The following is a 20340-nucleotide window of genomic DNA, read 5'->3' on the forward strand; positions in this document are numbered from 1 at the left end:
TCAATCCAATTGGTGGTCAGATAAAATTCTTCTACGCAATGAGCTTCTTTTTCCTGCACTCCACAGCCTCTTAATTCCTCCTCTCACTTCTACCTGTGGCATCGACACTTGAACACTGTACGTACTCCACTCGTCCACTTCAGCACGGCTCGGCAGCGCCGCCTCGCTGTTGGAACTTTAAACCAGCCAAAGCGCGTCCAGCCCGATAATTACCCGCGTCGCCGACTCGCCTTTCTCTCTTCAAAGTGATCCTTGTTGCGAATCTCTCAACTTTGTTTTGTTTTCTTCCATTCTCCCCTTTCAATTCCCAGCTACAGTCGCATGATCACCAGCACGCCTCGCATACCGTAATTCAAGATGGCGTCCAACGACAGGGGCCGATTCGATGATTCCGAGGATGAGGAAGACTTCAACCCAGCGCCTGCCGACATGTCTGAAGACGAGGATCGCAATGACGGCTCAAGCCGGGCGCGAGACAGCAGCCCCAATCGCCGCCAGGAAGCTGATGAGGATGATGATGAAGAACCCGCACCAGCCAGATCGCGAAGAACTCATGATGAGGATGAGGAAGAGGAAGAGGACGAGGAGGAAGAAGAGGACACTCGTCGTCGCCACGATGACGATGACGAGGAGGAAGAAGAAGATGACGAAGATGAGGACGATGTCCAACAGGTATAGCCCTCGGACATAGCGACTGATGATGGGTTTCTAGCAATTAGAGATGCTGACACAGATGACAAAAGGGCCATCGGAGAAAGCGCCAGCGCGACAGGCGAAACGCCTTCATTGATATCGAAGCCGAAGTCGATGACGAAGACGAGGGTGAAGACGAAGAAAAGGATGGTGAGGAGATAGAGGACTTCATCATCGACAACGCTCACCCTGATGACCTGGCCGAGAGCTCGCGACTTGACGATGATCGAAGACACCGCGAGCTTGACCGCCGTCGCGAGATGGAGTCCAGCATGGATGCCGAGAAACAAGCCGAGATCCTGCGGCAGCGATACGGCAACCGACGACCTGGCAAGAGCTTTGGCGATTCAGCCGTCGTGCCCAAACGTCTTCTTCTCCCTAGTGTGGATGATCCTAGCATCTGGGCAGTGCGATGTAAAGAAGGAAAGGAGCGCGAAGTCGTCATGTCCATCATGAAGCGAGTCGAGGAGCGAAGAGGCACAAAGGACGAGCTGGCCATTACTGCCGCTTTCGAGCGTGGTGGCCCAGATTCCGTCATGAAAAGTTTCGTCTACGTTGAGACCCAAAGACAAACCGACATTCTTGTGGCTCTTGATGGTATCCTCAACGTCTATCCTCACTCTAAGTTGACCCTAGTGGATATCAAGGACATGCCCGAGCTTCTGCGCGTCACCAAGACACCGACACTGGAGCCCGGTGCATGGGTGCGACTTCGAAGACCCCCCAAGCACAGCGGAGACTTGGCTCAAGTCATTGATGTCACTGAGAATGGATTGGAAGCCAGAGTCCGATTTATCCCCAGACTCGACTACGGCATGCGAGATGAAGCTCTGTCTGCAGTGACCGCAGATGGAAAGCGTAAGAGGCCCCCGGGAATGGGCCCGCGACCGCCCCAGAGACTGTTCAGCGAGATTGAGGCGCGAAAGCGCCATCCCCGTCACATTCAGGGCAACCCGACTACCAACACTTGGACGTATATGGGCGAAGAGTTTGAAAACGGGTTCCAAGTCAAAGACGTCAAGATCCAGCAGCTCGTGGTGACGGATGTCAACCCTTCTCTGGAAGAAGTGACACGATTTGCTAGTGGCGCTGATGATGGCACAGAGAATCTTGACTTGAAGGCTTTGGCCGCCAGTTTGAAGGACAGCAACACGCTCGTCACGTACCTGCCTGGCGATATCATCGAGGTGTACGCTGGAGAGCAGAGAGGTGTTGTTGGCAGAGCTACCAATGTGCAGGGTGATATTGTGACCATGTTTGTCACTGAGGGTGACTTGAAGGGCCAGAGCATCGAGGTGCCTATCAAGGGGCTCCGCAAGCGCTTCAAGATTGGTGACCATGTCAAGGTGATTGGTGGCAGCAAATTCCAAGACGAAGTCGGTACCGTGGTCAAGATTTCTGAAGACCGTGTCACGCTGTTGACGGACCAGACGAACAATGAGGTGACGGTATTTAGCAAGGATTTGCGAGAGGCCAGCGACATTGGTGGACAAGGATCACTCGGCCAGTATGAACTTCACGACCTTGTGCAGTTGGACCCCACGACAGTCGGCTGCATTGTCAAGGTAGACCGGGAGTCATTGGTTGTGTTGGATCAGTTTGGAGACACCCGTCAAGTCATGCCATCTCAGATTCCCAACAAACTTCCCAAGAGAAAGCAAGCAGTTGCCGCTGACCGGGAGGGCTCAGAAATCCGCCTGGACGACGTGGTGAAGGAATTTTCTGGACAGCAACGCCAGGGCAAGATCATCCACATTCACCGTTCCTACGTCTTCCTGCACACCCATGCCACCAATGAGAATGCAGGTGTCTTTGTCACCAAGGCGAGCATGGTTAACACGATCGCTGCTAAGGGAGGTCGTGTTAATGCAGCAGCGTCTGGGCCTGACCTGACTACTATGAACCCAGCTTTGAAGATTCACAAGAACGGCACAGAGAACAAGCCCCTTGCCAAACAGTTTGGCCGAGATCGTGCCATCAACCAGACCGTCATCATCAAGAAGGGAGCCTACAAGGGTCTCCTTGGTATCGTCAAAGACACGACAGACACACACGCTCGTGTTGAGCTCCACACCAAAAACAAGACCATCACTGTTCCCCGAGATTGCCTCAACTTCAAGGACAAGAACACCGGCATGAACATTGACATCAACGGCAGAGGACGGCCCGCACCGGGCGGAGCAGGACGCGGCTCAGGGGATAGAGTCCCGGGCTGGCAAGGAGGCTCTCGCACACCCATGGGCTCCGGCGGCGCAGACCGTGTCCCCGCTTGGGGATCACGAAGTAAGTTGTTTCTGGTCTTCTATTGTTTTCCATTTTGCTAACAAAGACATAGCTCCTGCACAAGGCGGCCGTACGCCAGCATGGAAAGGCCAAGACTATTCTGGATCCCGAACGCCGGCTTGGGCAGATGGATCGAGGACAGTCAATCCATACGATGGAAGTCGAACTGCTTACGGATCTGGCTCACGCACGCCGGCCTGGCAAGCAGGTGCCAGAACACCTGCGCCGGGTGACGCATTCGGCGCTGGCTCGCGCACTCCAGCCTACGCCGGTGGAGGAGGAGGTGAAAGCTGGTCTTCTGGTTCGAAAACACCCGCATGGGGAGTTTCGGCACCGACGCCTGGGGCCAGCGAGTCTTGGGGTTACACACCTGGGGCTGCCACTTCTTCTGCCTACGATGCCCCAACTCCTGGAGGCGCCATGTCAGCTCCTACTCCTGGTGCCTTGAGCGCGCCCACACCTGGCGCTTACAACGCTCCCACCCCGGGAGTTGCACCAACGCCTGCTGGCGGTTGGCAAGGCGGATGGGGAGGAACAGACTCGGCGCCGACACCAGCAGCCGGAGCGCCGACACCGTCTGCGTCCGGATACGGTGGCTATTCGGCACCAACGCCTTCAGCCTACGGAGCGCCTGAGACGCCTGCGGCTAGTGGTCCGAGGTACACAGATGACGATTGAGCATCTCGGCCGGGCAATTGAGCTATATATTGTTTCTGACATGGTGGATATGGCGTTTTTGGGAATCAAAACTGCAGTAATAGTGGTGAAGAGCGGGCAGAGAGAACTTGGCACATGGCTAGTTGAAGCAGACAAATCTCAAAGGATACTGGGAAGCGCGTGGCTATAAAGAAAAGAAAAAAAGTAAATAGGGACAGTTTTTACGTATTACTAATGAAAATCTCTTGCATAAGGACGGAAGTCAATTCATATGTTGTGACTTGATGTGAGGGTGTGACTTTGTTGTCGTGGTTTGTTTCCTCGGGTGGTGGTTCCGGGATAGTTGTCACCTGGCCCGAGTTTCGGCCGAAAAGCCTTGTAGCCAAAAAGTTTGGGAGTCAAATCGTAGCTCTACACATATTTACCAACCACAATTACAACCCAACGTTAGAAAAAGCACACACAATGTTTCGTTCACGGATACGCAGCCGACTGCTGGAGCGCTACGAGAGACAAGTCTGCGAGAAACTCCACCAGCGAACGAACAATGGCTCTGAGCGAAGCTTTGCCTCGGCGCAGGCATCGACGAGAGGATATGCGACGAGCAAGAGTTCAGCGAATGCCAATGCCAATGCTTCGAAAGCGGTGAACAAGGCTGCGCCTGGGTCGACGTCTTCTCCACGAATATCCTCCTCTACCACAACGACAGGAACAACAGGAGGAGAGGTGGGAGTAGGAACAGGAGCGGCCCTACGAACAGCCGAGGCACGAGACTCTGCGCTGCGGGCAGCGCGCATGCGACGACTCGCGCAGCAGCAAGATAGGTTGGCCGAGGAAGCGAAGAAGAAGGAGGAGAAGAGGGAGTATAAGAGGAGGTATGATACGGCGGCGAGGAAGTGGGTTTCGACGATTATTGCGTTGCCGATATTGCTTGTGACGAGTTATTATTTGTTTGACAGACGTGAGTTTTTCCTTTTTTTTTTTCCTCTTCTTTTTTTAAGGCTTTGATGATGAGGATGGGGTGGAAGTGTGAAAGAGAGATAGATAGAGAGGGAGTGAATTTTGCTGACTTGTTGGGGGTTTAGTTGCGTTGAGGAATGAGCCGAAGAGTTTGGAAAAGTATCGGGAGAAGAAGTGAGGGTCTTTTGGTGGGTTGAGATGTTACGTTGGGTTAGAGCTGGCATATGATTCTATTCGAGCATTTGAAGGGTTCAAAACAGGTGTATGGATTGTCACGAAGGGTTCAGCGTTGATGAAGCTTTAGACTGGCTTGGGGTTGTCCATCCTTTACCCCCAGCTTGGAATGGCCAGGCTTCAACTTGAGAACGAGGGCACGCATAATGTATTACTGGATTTGCCAATTATTGAGCACACAATACGACTTGGGCTAGATGGATTGCTTTTGCATATGCAAGGCGTTGTATATATTACTACATGTACTGGGTATGTATTCAGAACAGCGACAGGACCATTGATTCTTGTAAAATAAACCCTCATCTATATATCCAATATCCAAGAGAAGACGTCATTATATATATGCAAAGAAAAAAGAGTCTACAGCTTCGACCTCACAGGCGCCGTGCCATTCTTCAGCATCTCCTCGGCATCCCTCTTGGACCACTGCTTCATCAGCTTGCGGATGATCTTGCCGCTGGCCAGCTTGGGCACCTCGTCGATGAAGGTGACGCCGCCGACCAGCCGCTTGTGCTTTGCGACGCGCGTGGCGGTCCAGTCCTGGATGTCCTTGGGCGTGACTTTGCCCTTTGAGGATGGCTGGATGACGACGTATGCGCGTGGCCATTCCTCTTCGTCGCTGTGAGGTTTTAGTTAGCACATTGATATGACAGATGGTAGCTTTTTCATAATCTTCTTTTTTGTAACGTACAATTTGATTTCGACAACTGCTGCATCGGCGACGTGCTCGTTTTCTAGAAGCACAGCTTCTAGTTCAGCTGGGGCGACTTGTAGGCCGTTGACCTTGATGAGTTCCTGTATATGAACCCCATTAGCAACCAAACGTATATGCTCTCGGAATTTAAACAACTGACCTTTTTTCGATCTACAATGGCAAACATGCCGTCCTTGTCACAAACGGCAATATCACCAGTCCTAAACCAACCGTCCTTGTCTAGACTCTCTCGTGTCGCTGCCTCGTTCCTCCAATATCCCAAACACACGTTGGGGCCTCTGATGAAGAGCTCGCCAGGTGTTCCCACGCCAACCTCCTTGCCATCATCGTCGAGCAGCTTGAACTCGCAGTTGGGAAGCAATCTGCCCACCGACCCGCCGCTGTCACCCTCTAGACCCTCGGCGAAGCTGATGCCGGTGCAAGTCAGCTCCGTCATGCCATAGCCCTGCGTGATGCGAATGTTGAACTTTTTCTCGCACGTCGTCTGCAGCTCTCTGGACAGAGGCGCCGCGCCGCATGTGATGTGCCGCACGCTGGAGAGGTCGTAACGCACGGTCTCGGGGCGCTTGGCGAGCATGACGACGATGGGCGGCGCAATCTGCAGCTGGGTGATTTTGTAGCGCTGGATGGTGGCCAGGAAATCCTCGTAGTGGAACTTGGACATGATGTAGATGGGCGTCAGCGTCTTGCCGGCAAGCAGACAGGCGTAGAGCTGGCCGTAGGCGTGGTACAGCGGCAGCAGGCCGACCCAGCGGTTGCGCGGCATGAGATCCCATTCGGGCTGTCTGTGGACGTGGCGGAGGTGGTTGACCTGCTCGACGTTGGCGATGAGGCTGGAGTGAGGGACGCAGACGCCCTTGGGGAGGCCTGTCGTGCCGGAGCTGAAGTTGATGGTGGCGACGGTGTTTCGGGCCTCAGTTGGGGTGAACTCGGGCCATTGCCATTTGTAAGCGTCCTGGTGAGGGGCGAGCATGGATCGCCAGTCGGGGATGCCATCCTGGAGGGGGGATTCCTCGTCGGAGAACTGGAAGATGCGGTTCTTGGGGATGCCGACTTTTGATGCGGCTTCAAGGACCTTGGGGAGGACGCTGGGGTGAGCGAGGACGGCTTTTGCCTCTGTGTTTGAGAGCTGGTAGCTCAGCTCTGTGATGTCATGAAGAGAAATGAATTAGCTGTCTGATACCTCTACTCTCTTATATATGCGATATCTGATACAACATACCCTGAACCGTAAAGACTGGATTGGCACCGCTAAAGATGTAGCCCGAGCCCGTCAACCCCAGATACGCAACGGGCACAAAGATGTGGTTCGGCGAGCACATCATGACCACGTCACCCCTCTTCAAGCCCATCCGCTGCAAACCAAGGCCTAGACGCCGGATCCATTGCACCAGCTGATGCGGCGAGAGATTCTTGCTGGGATCCTTGGCGTTGTGCCAGATGGGCTCGTGGGAGAGTGTGGATCCATTGCCGAAGAGATAGGTCAGGAGGTTGGTTTGGGGGATGTCGAGATGTTCGTATAAAGACTTGAACGGCATTGTGAGAGAGTGAGGCGGGATAGAGGGGATGTGTTGAGTGTGGTGAGTAGAGAGAGAGAGGGTGAAAGTGTAGGAAGGGCGCGATTGAGTCGAATCTCAACAAATCTATACACTAATAAAAAAAAACAGAACAAGGATTCCCACTGGTGGGACTATCTTCAATGGGTTGCCCGACCCTCTTAAAAGGTTCTGAGGCGATCGTCAACTTCCCCCTCAACAAAGGGACGCCAACCCGCGGGAAGATGCACCGCAACCGAGGCTTCGCTTCCTTCTAGACGGTTATTTTTTAACCAGAGGCGAGAGGTAACCCCTGTCAGATCTAGCTTTTGGCCACAGCAATTGGCTGCACGGTGACCATGCCTGGCTAAAGTGGAACTTGAAAAAGCTGGGGTAAGACTAGGACGGAAATAGTGAAGAAGGGGAATAACAAGAAAGAAAGAAAGAAGAGAAAAAAAGAAAAGATCTGGTGTAACTGATGACAAGCGATATTGTTATGTGACTTTGGATCTTTTATCTTGATTTTTTTCTTATTTCTTTCAGTCTTTCTTACTTTCTCGGGGAGCGGCTGTTCGTGTCCGAGTGTCCGCAACAGGATTCGGAGAGCATGGGGGAACGTGGGGCTGTTTCGGAGAGAAGAGGGGAAAGCGAGAGTCATGGAGCGGTCGTAGAGACGGTTGGAGAGACGGTTGGACAAGTTTTAACCAAGGTAAAGTCGAGGGATTGAGCCTTTATACAACTCTTGAAGAAATATCACCTTTGTCTGATATCTGACTGTAGCGGCGTCAGCGGGCATTGTAATGCCCTAATAGGAAATTCCCTCTGCGACGGGTAAGGGATTACTAGAGGCTTGAGAAGTAACGAACGCCAAAAGTCAATTCGGTGAGATGAGATCGGCGTGCATCTATTATTAAGAGAGATGGGGAGAAACGGTGATAGGATTCTTATATATACCCAATTAGGCATGTTGATGTCCTAGGTACACGTGTTCTATGCTCGTATATGTATGTAGAATCCCATTCCTGAATCCTACAGTCCACATCAAGTTGGGTACTAGGGATTAATCACATCGAGTGTCGCCTATAAGAGCCCATCCCGTACTTTTGAAACCACCAGCTAGCAATATATAATACCCTCACACGCAGCTATACCCACCGTCAACCGCCAGCCCAAAGCCATTAACAAAACTACTCAGTGACGACGCCAGAAACACAATGCCGTCGGCAATCTCCTCTGGCTGGCCTAGCCTGCGCAGGGGCGTCTCCCCAACATGCGCGTGCAGCGGGTGGTTCTCAATCTTACTCCAGGCATCGCCGCCCATCATGGGCGTCTCGATGTAGCCGGGGCAGATGGCGTTGATGCGGATGTTGGAGCCCGAGTACGCAACGGCATCGGCTCTTGTGATGCCAATGACGCCTGTGTTTTTTATCTGATGTCAGCGGATCATCAATCTTGGAGTGACTGATGAGGAGACGAACCGTGCTTGGCGGCGGCGTAGGCAGTGTAGTAGATGGGATAAAGCGGCTTGATGAGGCCGTATAGCGACGAAACGTTGATGATGGCGCCCCGTCCTCGTCGTGGGCCGAGATCTCTGCCATAAAGTCAGCAAAGGAAATAACCAACCATAAGATGAAACTTGGTTTTTTTTTTTTACCGGTTCACTCACTCTTGGTCTTTCATGATGCGGAGCTCTTCTGTCTGGCAGAAATGAACGCCGCTTAGGTTGATGCTGAGGACCTTACTCCAGTCCGCCTCATCCAGCTCGTGTACTTTTCCCTCCTTGCCCGTAATGCCGGCGTTGTTGACGGCAACGTCCAGCCGGCCGAAGCGCGCCACGATTTGCGACAGCACGGTCTTGACTTGCTCGGACTTGCTGACGTCGAGCTCCAGGGCCATGACCTCGACGCCGGGCCATTGATCGCGGATCTTAGTAGTTACGGCTTCGAGGCCTTGGACGTTGACGTCTGTGATGGCTAGCTTGGTGATGCCGTACTTGGCAAAGGCGTAGGCTGTCTGTTCTCCAATGCCTATGGGAAATTACATGTAGTAAGTTAGAATGGTTTCCGTTAGAACGAACCAATAGCTGGGTAGGTATGTATTGTGGGAGTATTGTGTGGATGATGCTTTGGGGCTTCCTAGTAAGACTTACCAGAGGCAGCGCCCGTCACAAAAGCTGAGCCTTCTAGTAGCGATGCCATTATGGAACCGACACTGACACAGATCCAAAACCGACCGAAGGAAGAGAAAGATATAATAAAAGGATGAGAGAAAAGGAGAAGGGCGAAAGGGACAAAGTTGTTCGGTGGCTTTATAGATCACCTCAAGCAAAGGCGGAACAACATACAGCATACAGAAACAGACAACCCGCACATATACGCACCCCACTAAACCCATCTGACTTGGTGATTATATTCTCCTCATGCATGCACATCTTCATTTGGCACGCTCTGTTGCTTTGTAAACCGCCCGATCACCTGGCCCACGGCGATTTAAGGGAAACATGCTCTACCAAACGAGGTTGGCCACTGTCACCGACCTAGACACGTCACCCAGTCCGAATCCAACCTCGTATCGTAATAATTAATATATATGAAGGATTTGAACAAGATGACATGCATTTCCGAGAGCTGGTTTGGCATGTAGAACACATCTCGTTGCAGTATAAATGGATCAGCCGGGCCGCTCTACTCCGCGGCTTCAGCATCGGTTCCACTCTTGACAACGAAAAGCGACATATAGATCCAAGTAAGCAAATTTGTATTAATGATTGATAAGATAATGTTATTGAATAGATTTCATATGTTAAAAGGTAGAGTATTGTATAATATCTTTGAGAAACATGGCTGAATTGGGTTATGGTTGATGAATTGAGCAGCGAGCCATCAACTGGTACGGTCTTTAAGTCAGCTGCAACACGTTGCTGAAGGCTCACTCACTTTCTTACGGGTATGCAAATTTCGAGATGGACAATAAAACAGATCTAAAGTATCAATCTGAATTTTTGAATAGTCACTTCACTATACGCAGAGGAGAACGTTGAAAGAGCATCACAGGTTGAATGGATATAGATAAGTGTTTGTTTCACAGTATTTATATTGATTGACCTGGCTTCGCTAATAAAGACGAAGTGCATGCAGGCATCCGAGTTATATCATAAAGATACAAAATGAGCAAACCAACGCCACGGCGAGCCCGTGATTTCACAGGCTCAAGCCATCCCAAAACCACCCGTTGATCCAATATACCTTGGAAGCAACAATGACATCAACACAGACAGAACAAAAGGAATCATAAAGACAAAGAAAGACACGATGTGTTATGCCAAGTCAGGTCGAGTTACTCGCTCGGCTTGGGTGGCTGGAAGCGCGCAATCGACTTCTGGATGCCCCTCTCCATGCCCTTGGCCATCTTCTCGAGCGGCAGCTTCTCATCGAGCTTCTTCATGGCCTTTGCGATGGGGGGCTCGATGCGCTGGGCGGTGCGCTCAGCGGGGGAGCTGAAGTAGTTGATGTTGCGCTCCCAGCGAGGCGCCCACTTGTTGGTCTGGCGCTGCAGCCTCTCTTCGGCGCCGGGCATGGCCATGTAGAGGGGAGCGAGGACGCCGACGCCGGCGGCGCTGATGCAGAAGATTTCGGTGGGCTTGGCCTTGGGGAGACGGGGGACGCGAGGAGCCATGATGACTGATGTGGTGTTGATGAAGATGTGAGAGAGTTGTTGTTGGAGTTTGTTTCACACGCGGTTCTGATGATGGAATCAAGAACCAAATCAGACTGTTATTTGAGAGTCTATCGATACCAGGTCAGTTTTGTCTGCGACGATATCAAGATTGAAACAATGACGAAGAAAAACATACCTGTTTGCAGTGTTTGTTGATGGAAATGGATGATGATGATGATGATGCAGAAGGATCAATGAGGCCAGACACACACAAACCCCCTCCCGGCTGTCCCTTATATACCCCGGACTGAATCACTGCCCAATCGCTTCCCCCCTCAGCTAGGGATGACACCACCCTCACGCGGCCAGAGACAAGGCAAATACGCCCGAGTACGGGGTGGCCAAGTCGACAGCGGGCGGGGCAGACTTGAAGTGACTTTGCTGACAGTAAGAGGCAAAGTATCTGCAAGCGTCCGGAGGTACCAGTTTCGCTTGCATTTGAGTTGCGTTGGATGGGAACCAAAGTTCGTGCGGAGAAGGGCTTGGGGGTGCTTGTGAGTGTGCAGTGTTAGCGGAGTGTCGCGGGAGTGCAGGTCTCTGGCAGCGACGGAGTGTATGAGACAGTACAAACTAGTTGTTAACGCAGTACGTACAGGACAGTGTCGAGTTGATTGCGTTCCATCAGCTACATCATCAGCAGCTCTCCATCTCCATCTCCATTTGATCTCTCACAAATCAAGGCGAATGTAACAAGCCACCCCAGCCCGGCCACCGCATGCATCAATCGCACCACACCACACCACTCCTCGTTCCGTTTCTTCCAGGGTCGCAGCACGCATAATCCATCGCATCAGAGCCACGAACCATTCATCCGCCCTGTGCCTGGCGCATTACTCAAAACGGGCACATCTCGAGCCTCAATTTTTCCTCATCTTCTTCTTCAACACCATTCTCCTTCACATCGACTTCCCATCTATTCCGGCACTTGGCACCAATCGTCCATCTCAGGCCCCGCCCCCAGACAGACGCTACTTTGGCTCGATGGATTCGATGGACTCTGGCCCACTGCCTCGGCCCACTTCCCCAGACGGCACAACGATCCCTTTTGCTGCTTCGTCTCCACCAACCGAGTCCTGCTGTGTCCCCCTTTTCCTTTTTCCCTTCATCTCTGTCGCCCTTCTGCCTGTCAGGCCCTCTTACTAACGCGGACTCGTACTAGTAATACGGATACTTTGGCTGGCATCGTTGGTGCTCACCGAGAGAAGCGGAGTCGCTTTGCGCTCACCGTCGTCGCCGAGACAGATGAATGTCTACAGTGAAGCAACACCTCCCGAGTATGCAGGAGAGCGTCATAATATTCCCAAATCTTGTGCGCCCTCTGCACCAAGGAGATTTGCACAAGCGAACACCGTGGCTCCTCGAGCAACTAAGCTGCTGTGCCACCCAAATTCACAGCTGCAGGCCGTATTTACCCCTCAGGCATCCCAACCCGTCGCGCCACTCGTCATCCCATCAGCACGTTCACATTGGCTGAGCAGCGACACTAGGCCGAGTCCAGGCCATTTGCCTGAATTGCCTTGCTGCCCCCCAGAGTTTCGCCCGTTGCTGGTGGCGACATGGTTGGTGAGAGACGCCCATGTGATTGGGCCAGCGGCGCTGTCGCGTGTACCGCCTGGTCGTGTACAGGGTACTGAAGGTTACATTGCCTGCCGGATTCAGCATGTACCTCGCGTGCCAGCAATGTACTCTTTTGCCTTGGGTTCATTGTCATGTTTCCATTGTTGAATTTGCAACGTGCAAAAATCAATTGTTTGAACTCGTCAAGAAGCTGTTTGCCTACGGGGTACACTACGTCCAGTTTATTCAACCTGGTTGTGCGAGGCGGCTGCGTCTTCTCACAGCGCATAATTTCGTCGCAGAAAACACAAGCTCCAGTTAGGAATGTACAACGGTAAGTTACTGAGTACTAACAGAGATTGAATTACTAATAAGGGAGTGGCTATTCCACATCCCGTACGGAGGAGTATCCCCAGTTGCATATACTATTCTCATATAACAGTGGATGTCTAGATACCTACAGTATCACTCTTTCAGCCAGCTACTCGCCAGCAGTATATCCCGAAAAGAAGGAACTATAACATATTTACATGCGCTAGCAGAAATCATCATCACAACAATCTCCGTCTCACCCCCCACCACCCGTCCTCTTGACCATCCTCAATGACATGTAGCAGAATGCTCAGCTTCATGTCGGCATCGAGTCCAGCCTGGCGCCGCTTCTCACTCTCTTCATTATACCTTTCGACTGCTTGAATGATAGCCATCTTGCTTCGTCTCGGCCCCAACCACTTAAGCGCGGCCCTACCCGAGAGATATGAGTCGTCCTCGCATACCCCCTTGTAAGTGCCAGTGTGGAGGAACGCGTTGTTGTCATGCTCATGCTCGGGAGTTGGAACTGTACTTTCCATCTCCATGAATGATTCCAGAGTCGTCTCTTGCGATACATCTTGTGACACCTCTTGAGATGGGGCGTCCTGTGGATTGTCCTCTTCCGCGTCCTCATCCTCTGTATCCAGCATTTCATTCGTCGGACAGACAGTGTACAATTCCTTCAGCCCGCCGAACCACCGAAAGATGACATCTTGAGTCTCATGTATGTAACCTGGACCCCAGTCGAGGGCCAACTTTTGAACATTATGCATCCAACTGGTCCTGGCTACCGCTTTCTCGTATGCACGAGGACGAACTTTTTCCCAGGATTGCAGACGAGTCCAGCTAAGCATGTCAGTGCTTGGCCAACTGACATAGAGGATGTCTCTGGCGGCCTTGTATCTCACGACACAGCGGGGGCTATAGAAACAACCCCGGAATGAGTTATAGCCCCATATGGTGATCTCATTGGGCAGGATATGCTCCAGGATCAAGGCTCGATGTGCTCGGCTGACAGAGACGGCAGCTCGAGCTGCAGCCGTTGACCGAGCGAGAGCAGCAGTAGCCACTACCCTGCCCTGATTCCGGGTCGTGACTCGTAAGACTCTGTGGGATCCGATGACCCTCTCCCATATTTTTATAAGGAGTTCGTTAGGGAGGTTGTCGAAACACGGGACAAGTCTGCCATCGTTTGTTGACATTGAGTCGTCGTTTGCCCTTTCTGGATTGAGACAAATAGCGTAGTGGCGGGCCGTAGGACCGTGGTATCTAGTCAAGGGTGGTGCTCTGTCTGGATTGGGACAGACAGTATGGCGGCGAGCCATAGGGCAGCGGCATCTAGACGGGGGCGCCATGGGGCATGAATTGTGTGTGCTTTATATGGTAATGAGAGTTAGGGGAGAGTATGAAGAAGAAGAAGAGGCACGGGGGAGACAAGCTGGGCAATATATAGACCCCTATTACAATGTACATTTTCTGGAAAGCTTCGAATCTATGGCAGTCGTATAGTTTCAAGTTATATATATAGTTTATAACTGTTACGATGAACGAAATCATTGCAACTATCTTGATTCACTTACAGCTTATAAACGCCATGCATACATACAACCTTATAGTTGCCACATGGCTACACTTGCTTTTCTGGCTGCCAATATCGTCATTTATGTCAGATTTATTTCACTTGCCAGATCACTATCAACGAGCAATTCTGTTAGAGGAACTACCAGAGTTTCCTATGTCGTGGCGTAGAGGAAGCAACTTTTACTTTGTGTCTAGATGTTCTTGATGTATTTACAACCATTGTTGCTTTCTTGTAATGTCTGACACTACCTCCATATTCCTCTTAGATCTACAAGAGTGATATACGAGAGTTTAAGGAGCGGCTCTTTACATTATATGCAGCGCTTATGAGAAGCCAGAGACGACGGGTCGCAGGACGCTGGAGAGCCCGCTTGGGATGCCGGGTACCTAGAGGCCACAGGAGATCCCGAAGAGCAAATCAAAAACATTCGTAAAACCGCTATCACACGGGAGACAAAAAAGCGAGCCTCGGACAAGAAGTTGCAGAGATTTATAGATGGCCTGGGCGAATCGGACAAAGGTGGCGGCAATATGCTATCAGAGTACCAACGGGACAATTTAACTCGTAGAGGTATGCCACTCCATGTTTGATGGGACATGCCGTCTCGTGATCTGGATTAAAGATATCAACGTCACTTCTGCTGAGCTTCAACGACCCACTCGCCATGGAAGACTCCGTGTGCTCGACTCTCTGGGCACCTTGTGTGCTTGAGTTTTACTTTGGCCCAAAATGGAGTCCAGTACTCCGTAAAAGGTAGACTCGGAATCCGAGTGGGCTGAAACTAGCTTTTTTCCCCCTTGCCATCACAAGTATGATGCCATAAATAACAGAGACCAGATGGGGGAGAAGTATAATCGAGATAGACTCACTCCTCCAGATCCACAAGACAAGTTGGATACTTGTCTAGGCTGATTGGGAACCATCTTTGAGTAGGGATATGAGCTTTATTCTCGTAGTGTTCACGTAGATAGCAGGTAGATGCTATGTAGACGCGATATACTTTGCCTCCACGTAGACATATGGCAATACTCCATCAAGAACTCTGCGCACAACGTATGAGCCTCCGCTGTCTCGTAATATTCCGAGCGATATTCTGGTCCAAACCGGTGCCCACAGCTGGTATATGAATTTGAATACCCCCCTCCGCCACACCAAATGGTCTTTATCCTATCTTCATCCTTTCTGTGAGATGACTGCAACTGGAATCGTGCTGGAAACTTCTTCTCATACACTACCTACTCAGGTACTCAACAGTCGATCACATAAAACCACCTACCTGCCTATTTCGTTAACCTCGCAAAATGCCAATGCCACCTTTTATTCCTGATTACCTCCAGAGAGAGCTTTCAAAGCATCGCAATCTGGCTCCGGAAACGACGAATTCCATTCTTCCAGAATTAGATGAGCAGCTTTCCGGGTCGGAAGACGCCGTCGTTGCGATATGCTTTATTGGCGGATTCGTTGCCTTCTTCATGGTTCTAGTCATCTGGGACTTGAAAAATAAATCCGGGCCCGGATGGGTCCGCCGACTCGCCAGCTTCTGCTCCAGCAAGGCCCGAAACGTATTCACCAAGATCAAGAGCTGTATGAAGCGACGGGAGAGGACGAGGACCCCAGACGACGTCAGCGATCCTAATACCGTGGCTACCGGACCTTTAGCGACGAATCATGTTGGAAAAGCCTCCGAACCGTTGTCGGACGTTGAACTTCGTGTTATGATTACGCCGTTTGAGGTGCCGTTTACGGAGGGTACAAGTACCGGCGAGGGAGCGTGTGGGATGAATTGCGAGGCAAATTGTTATCGGACATTTGATCAAGACGCCGACGGGGGCTCTGGAGTTGGCAGACCGGAAAGATTGGAGAGATTGGAGGGTTCACCGACAGCCGACGGGGTGATTATTTGACCTAGATGGATAGCTTAGACTGTGGAGATTTCGGAGCTTGTTTTTTGGTGGTTTTGGATGGGGCAAAAAGGACTCAAGATGTGGTCACCAAATTGGGATTGCAAATTCTAAGATTTCTTTTTTTGTTTAAGTATTGGGTAATATGATGAAAATAAAGGAGTTGGGAGCGTAACGGAACTGGTAGATATCCTCGTTTGAATGGGATTTGAAGATGAATGATTCCGACGAAGTGCGACCGGCCGGCCGCCTGCGATAACACTTGCATCAATCCATCACATGCGTGATGACAACCCCATGCACGAAAGGTAGCATTGGGCACGAGCGAACTAATAATATTGCAACGGAACATCGCCCATCGGCTCGTCGGGGAACTGAATTGAATTGTGTGCGACGAGACGAGGGCCCGGCGACCGACGACCCGAAAGGACTCCGACAGCCGGGGAGTGGAGGGATTAGAGATGAGGCTAATGTAAGTCGAGATGCATCTCGGCAGGGCGGGTTGAGAGTTGATGCTGATTTACGGAGGCGTTACATCAGTTAGCCGAGTAAATTGTAATCAATGTATTCAAAGGCGAAGCTGTAACCATCAGATTAGTAGCATCTGGAGCAACTCGTGATTCAATATCAATGATAGCAGCAATAATCAACATCCATGTCCAATCTTCAGGTCATCCAGGTGTTCAAAAATTCCCCAAGATAAGGCCCCGGCAAAAGCAGGGCTGAGTGGGAACAAGCAAGCACTCAACTAAGAAGGGGGGCTCCAGCGGTCAACAATAGCGCTATGCAGCCCCTAATGAGGGGACCCGGACAGCCCAATCAGCGGCATTCCAGCCCCCCCAAAGGAGCTCGAAAGTGAAAGCCGAGGGTCCGTTCCCTGGAGCTGTCTTACGTACAACGAGTGGCGATCAGACAAGATTGATTGCTCCAGGACGTCAAACAAGTGCTCAGGTGACGACACGCCGGTAATCGTCGGCCTTTTTTTGCAGCAGCGATGATATGAACTCAATCGGACTGTCGCTCCCCTTTGCTTTACCCTTATCCGCCAGTTTCGACTACTTAGATACGAGCACTATCCGAAAGGTACCTTCAACTAAGCCATCGTGCATATTAGTACTTCTTTCCCCATAATCTCTTCCTCCTCTCCTCTCTTCAATTTATTCATTCCTCCTTCACCTCATCCTCCAACTTCAGCTTCAATCTCAACGTCTTCATCCACTGCCCATCTCGTGTCTCGCATCCCCGGATTTGCATCTTCACTGCTCCCTCCAACCAGAATCCGCACAGCATCACCGCCGCCACCAACACACCTCTTCGGTCCGGCCCGTCGCCAGCATTGCTCACCCACGCAAGCTTCCATCTCTTCATTAATCTATCAATCTACCCGACCAGACGCCATCTGCTTACCTCGTCCGAATCTCGCTCGAGTAAGCAGCCTCCTGTCATCTAGCCAGTTACTCGCATCGGACATACAGAGCAACGTCAGCAGTAGCAGTAGCAGCACCTTTAAAGCCATTGTCACTGCTACTCGCGTCCTCGCTTTCGCTTCCCCCGTTCTCTCGTTCATCTACCTCCCTCCTGCTCTTCGGTTCTACATCAACATCAACAAAGGATCCAGATTGCCTCGCTGTGATGCGTCTGTCTGCTGCTCAATCAACATAACCAAATCTACCCCCAATCCTCCTTCTTCATCACCGCGCCGCCATGGCCTCTAGAACACCGACATGCTTTGCGCGGCAGCTGCATCAAGCTGCCCGGCCCCGGAATCTTCTCTCACGACAAACTTCGCTCAAGATCCAGAGTCGTGCTTTCACAAGGCCAACAGCTGCTAGACACAGCCCCGAGGCAATCAAGGCCAAGACGTCTTCTCCCCATCAAATTTCCCCACGAGCTGCCGCTTTGCTGGCTAGCATAAGCCTCTTGTCATTTGGCTATGCCCTTTATCGGACACCGCCGGCTGCCTTTGATGCCGCTGCCGCTTTGCACTCTGAGGATGAAGGATACAGCCAAGCGGTCCTTCGCGATGATCGCGATCCGAATCTGCCCCGGTTTCGCGTGTCCGAGATCCGCAAGCACGACGCCAAGTCAGCGCATCCCTGGGTCACCCACGGCGACAAGGTCTACGACATCACTGAGTGGATTTCCGCTCACCCTGGTGGCCAGGTCATTCTACGAGCCGCCGGTGGCTCAATTGAGCCTTACTGGAACATCTTCACCATCCACAAGAACCAATACGTCTACGACATCCTCAATCAGTACCTCATTGGCTACATTCACCAGTCTGATCTGGTTGACGGCAAGCCCGCCCAGGAGACAATCGAAGACCCCTTTGCCGACGACCCGATGAGACACCCTGATCTCATCACCCGGACCCTCAAGCCTCGCAACGCCGAAACTCCTGAGCAGGCTCTCAGCGCCCAATTCATTACCCCCAATGAGCTGTTCTACGTCCGCAACCACATGTGGGTGCCCAAGCTCACTGCGGATGAGGCCGAGGCCCACGTCCTGACTGTGGAGCTACCCGACGGCACTACCAAGGAGTACACCCTGCGCGATCTCAAGACCAAGTTTGCCGAGAAGAAAATCACGGCTGTGTTGCAATGCTCTGGAAACCGTCGAAGCCACATGAGCCGAGGGTCTGACCGCGCAACCAACGGATTGCAGTGGGAGGCTGGTGCAATTTCCAATGCCACGTGGGAGGGCGTCTTGCTAGCTGACATCCTCGCTGATGCCGGCTTTGACGCTGCGACTGTGAGAGATGGCACCAGCGAGGCGCAGCATGTGCAGTTCTCTGGTATGGAGGCATACGGCTCGTCCATTCCCATCAAAAAGGCCGTCGACCCCCAGGGTGACGTCTTGTTGGCGTATGGGATGAATGGCAAACCTTTACCGCGGGATCACGGCTACCCATTACGATCAATCGTGCCCGGACACGTCGCCGCCCGGTCAGTCAAGTGGCTCAGTCATGTCACTCTCAGCGATGAAGAGAGCCCTAGCCAATGGCAGCGCAAGGACTACAAGTGTTTCGGTCCCAATCAGACAAAGGTCGACTGGGAAAAAGCCCCCGCTATCCAGGAGATGCCCGTCCAGAGTGCCATCACCGGTGTCAAGCTGGGCGAGTGGACGGCGCAGAGCCAGTCAACGCCAAGCAGCTCAGATGGACCTGCAAAAGAAGTTGCCCTCAACGGGTATGCTTATTCTGGCGGCGGACGATCAGTCATCCGCGTCGATGTCTCGCTTGACGATGGAAAGACCTGGTCGCAAGCCAATCTATTGCCAGACCAAGAGTCAAAATATGACGGCAAGTCTTGGAGCTGGAAGCGATGGACATTCAACGGCGCGGTGCCCTTTGAAGCATTTAAAACTCCCGAAGACGGAGGTGCCGGCCACGAAACCGATGAGGACAAGAACACCATTAGGAGAGGTACTGCGAGACGGCCTGCTAACGAGAGCACCCAGAGCACAAAGAGCAACAGGAGATGTACCACCGTTGCCATCAAGGCAACGGACGAGGTTTACAACACGCAGCCCGAGAGCCATGCTGCGACATGGAACTTCCGCGGGAACCTCGCCACTGCCTGGCATCGCGTGCAAGTCTGCACCGACTGCTCTCCCAACGCCATTGTTTTGAACAAGAAGAATTCCGATGAGAAGAAATCATCATCACATGAGAAGTCATGATAGGGTTGCATGGCATACGGATACTAGAACTGGGTCTTTTTTTTCTTCTTCTTATTTTCTTTTGGTCTGGGAGCGTGTGTTCTCTTATGATAACGTGGAACGGTTCAGCATACATAGCATATCATTTCTTGGTAGAGAGACAGGACTGGAGTTGGATGTCATTTTTTGTATATATATATATACCCCTTAAAACAGGTCAAGATTAATTACTTTGATAGCTGTCGTCTACATCAAGATCCGAATAGTGCATCACTCATGTCGATTACCAGAGGCTGATTACATGTAAAATCATGATAATACTCAAGACACGGAAAGATTGTACTGTTACCATCCATATCAAATCACAGTGCTTATTCTAGAAAAAAAATATGCTGTGAGAACTTGTAATTTTTTGTATATTTTACAGCATTGCTCGCCTCTCCTAGCCGTCCTTGTTTAAAAAAAGACTTGTTCCACGTAGGCAGCCAAGCCGGGTGCCTCCCGTTCTAATCCGTATACTGATACAAATCTGCA

General features: G+C 51.6%; 9 protein-coding genes across 9 annotated transcripts; 4 read left to right on the top strand and 5 right to left on the bottom strand.

Moving 5' to 3' along the window:
- Positions 1-357: 357 nt before the first annotated feature.
- On the top strand, positions 358-3654 carry M431DRAFT_100517 (hypothetical protein; the record flags this gene model as incomplete). The annotated part of the gene is made up of 3 exons (XM_024911218.1): positions 358-672; positions 744-2976; positions 3029-3654. The coding sequence occupies 3 exons, from the start codon at positions 358-360 to the stop codon at positions 3652-3654; spliced, it is 3174 nt and encodes a 1057-aa protein (XP_024767907.1).
- Positions 3655-4098: 444 nt separating this feature from the next.
- On the top strand, positions 4099-4771 carry M431DRAFT_487840 (hypothetical protein; the record flags this gene model as incomplete). The annotated part of the gene is made up of 2 exons (XM_024916507.1): positions 4099-4594; positions 4719-4771. 2 exons carry the CDS (start codon positions 4099-4101, stop codon positions 4769-4771), a joined length of 549 nt encoding a protein of 182 aa, XP_024767908.1.
- Positions 4772-5187: 416 nt separating this feature from the next.
- On the bottom strand, positions 5188-7080 carry M431DRAFT_487841 (hypothetical protein; the record flags this gene model as incomplete). Its single annotated transcript, XM_024916508.1, has 4 exons — positions 5188-5446; positions 5519-5622; positions 5682-6685; positions 6765-7080. 4 exons carry the CDS (start codon positions 7078-7080, stop codon positions 5188-5190), a joined length of 1683 nt encoding a protein of 560 aa, XP_024767909.1.
- A 483-nt stretch (positions 7081-7563) lies between these two features.
- Positions 7564-8025, bottom strand: M431DRAFT_513806 (hypothetical protein). The gene is made up of 2 exons (XM_024920102.1): positions 7858-8025; positions 7564-7786 (listed from the first exon to the last, which is right to left on the bottom strand). Exons 1-2 carry the CDS (start codon positions 7871-7873, stop codon positions 7617-7619), a joined length of 186 nt encoding a protein of 61 aa, XP_024767910.1. The 5' UTR covers positions 7874-8025; the 3' UTR covers positions 7564-7616.
- Positions 7926-9447, bottom strand: M431DRAFT_513807 (hypothetical protein). The gene is made up of 4 exons (XM_024920103.1): positions 9227-9447; positions 8744-9104; positions 8556-8668; positions 7926-8493 (listed from the first exon to the last, which is right to left on the bottom strand). The coding sequence occupies exons 1-4, from the start codon at positions 9273-9275 to the stop codon at positions 8213-8215; spliced, it is 804 nt and encodes a 267-aa protein (XP_024767911.1). The 5' UTR covers positions 9276-9447; the 3' UTR covers positions 7926-8212.
- Positions 9448-10302: 855 nt separating this feature from the next.
- On the bottom strand, positions 10303-10954 carry M431DRAFT_330828 (hypothetical protein). The gene is made up of 2 exons (XM_024914359.1): positions 10931-10954; positions 10303-10862 (listed from the first exon to the last, which is right to left on the bottom strand). The coding sequence occupies exon 2, from the start codon at positions 10750-10752 to the stop codon at positions 10414-10416; it is 339 nt and encodes a 112-aa protein (XP_024767912.1). The 5' UTR covers positions 10753-10862; positions 10931-10954; the 3' UTR covers positions 10303-10413.
- Positions 10955-12902: 1948 nt separating this feature from the next.
- Positions 12903-13988, bottom strand: M431DRAFT_11049 (hypothetical protein; the record flags this gene model as incomplete). Its single annotated transcript, XM_024911748.1, has 1 exon — positions 12903-13988. One exon carries the CDS (start codon positions 13986-13988, stop codon positions 12903-12905), a length of 1086 nt encoding a protein of 361 aa, XP_024767913.1.
- A 1189-nt stretch (positions 13989-15177) lies between these two features.
- Positions 15178-16340, top strand: M431DRAFT_513811 (hypothetical protein). Its single transcript, XM_024920104.1, has one exon. It carries the CDS (start codon positions 15547-15549, stop codon positions 16147-16149), a length of 603 nt encoding a protein of 200 aa, XP_024767914.1. The 5' UTR covers positions 15178-15546; the 3' UTR covers positions 16150-16340.
- A 1510-nt stretch (positions 16341-17850) lies between these two features.
- M431DRAFT_11051 (hypothetical protein) lies at positions 17851-19827 on the top strand (the record flags this gene model as incomplete). The annotated part of the gene is made up of 1 exon (XM_024911749.1): positions 17851-19827. One exon carries the CDS (start codon positions 17851-17853, stop codon positions 19825-19827), a length of 1977 nt encoding a protein of 658 aa, XP_024767915.1.
- Positions 19828-20340: the final 513 nt, after the last annotated feature.

The sequence above is a fragment of the Trichoderma harzianum genome, assembly GCF_003025095.1.
Source record: "Trichoderma harzianum CBS 226.95 unplaced genomic scaffold M431scaffold_27, whole genome shotgun sequence".
NCBI classification, from domain to species: domain Eukaryota; kingdom Fungi; phylum Ascomycota; class Sordariomycetes; order Hypocreales; family Hypocreaceae; genus Trichoderma; species Trichoderma harzianum.

Bases quoted from the DNA above. Each gene is read 5' to 3' on its own strand.
- M431DRAFT_513807 (XM_024920103.1), bottom strand. From the start codon at position 9,275: ATGGCATCGCTACTAGAAGGCTCAGCTTTTGTGACGGGCGCTGCCTCT. The intron at 8,669-8,743 runs GTGAGTGAACCG...ACTTTATGGCAG, and splicing joins CGCATCATGAAAGACCAAGA to AGATCTCGGCCCACGACGAG. The intron at 8,494-8,555 runs GTTCGTCTCCTC...TAAAAAACACAG, and splicing joins CTACGCCGCCGCCAAGCACG to GCGTCATTGGCATCACAAGA.
- M431DRAFT_330828 (XM_024914359.1), bottom strand. From the start codon at position 10,752: ATGGCTCCTCGCGTCCCCCGTCTCCCCAAGGCCAAGCCCACCGAAATC.
- M431DRAFT_513811 (XM_024920104.1), top strand. From the start codon at position 15,547: ATGCCAATGCCACCTTTTATTCCTGATTACCTCCAGAGAGAGCTTTCA.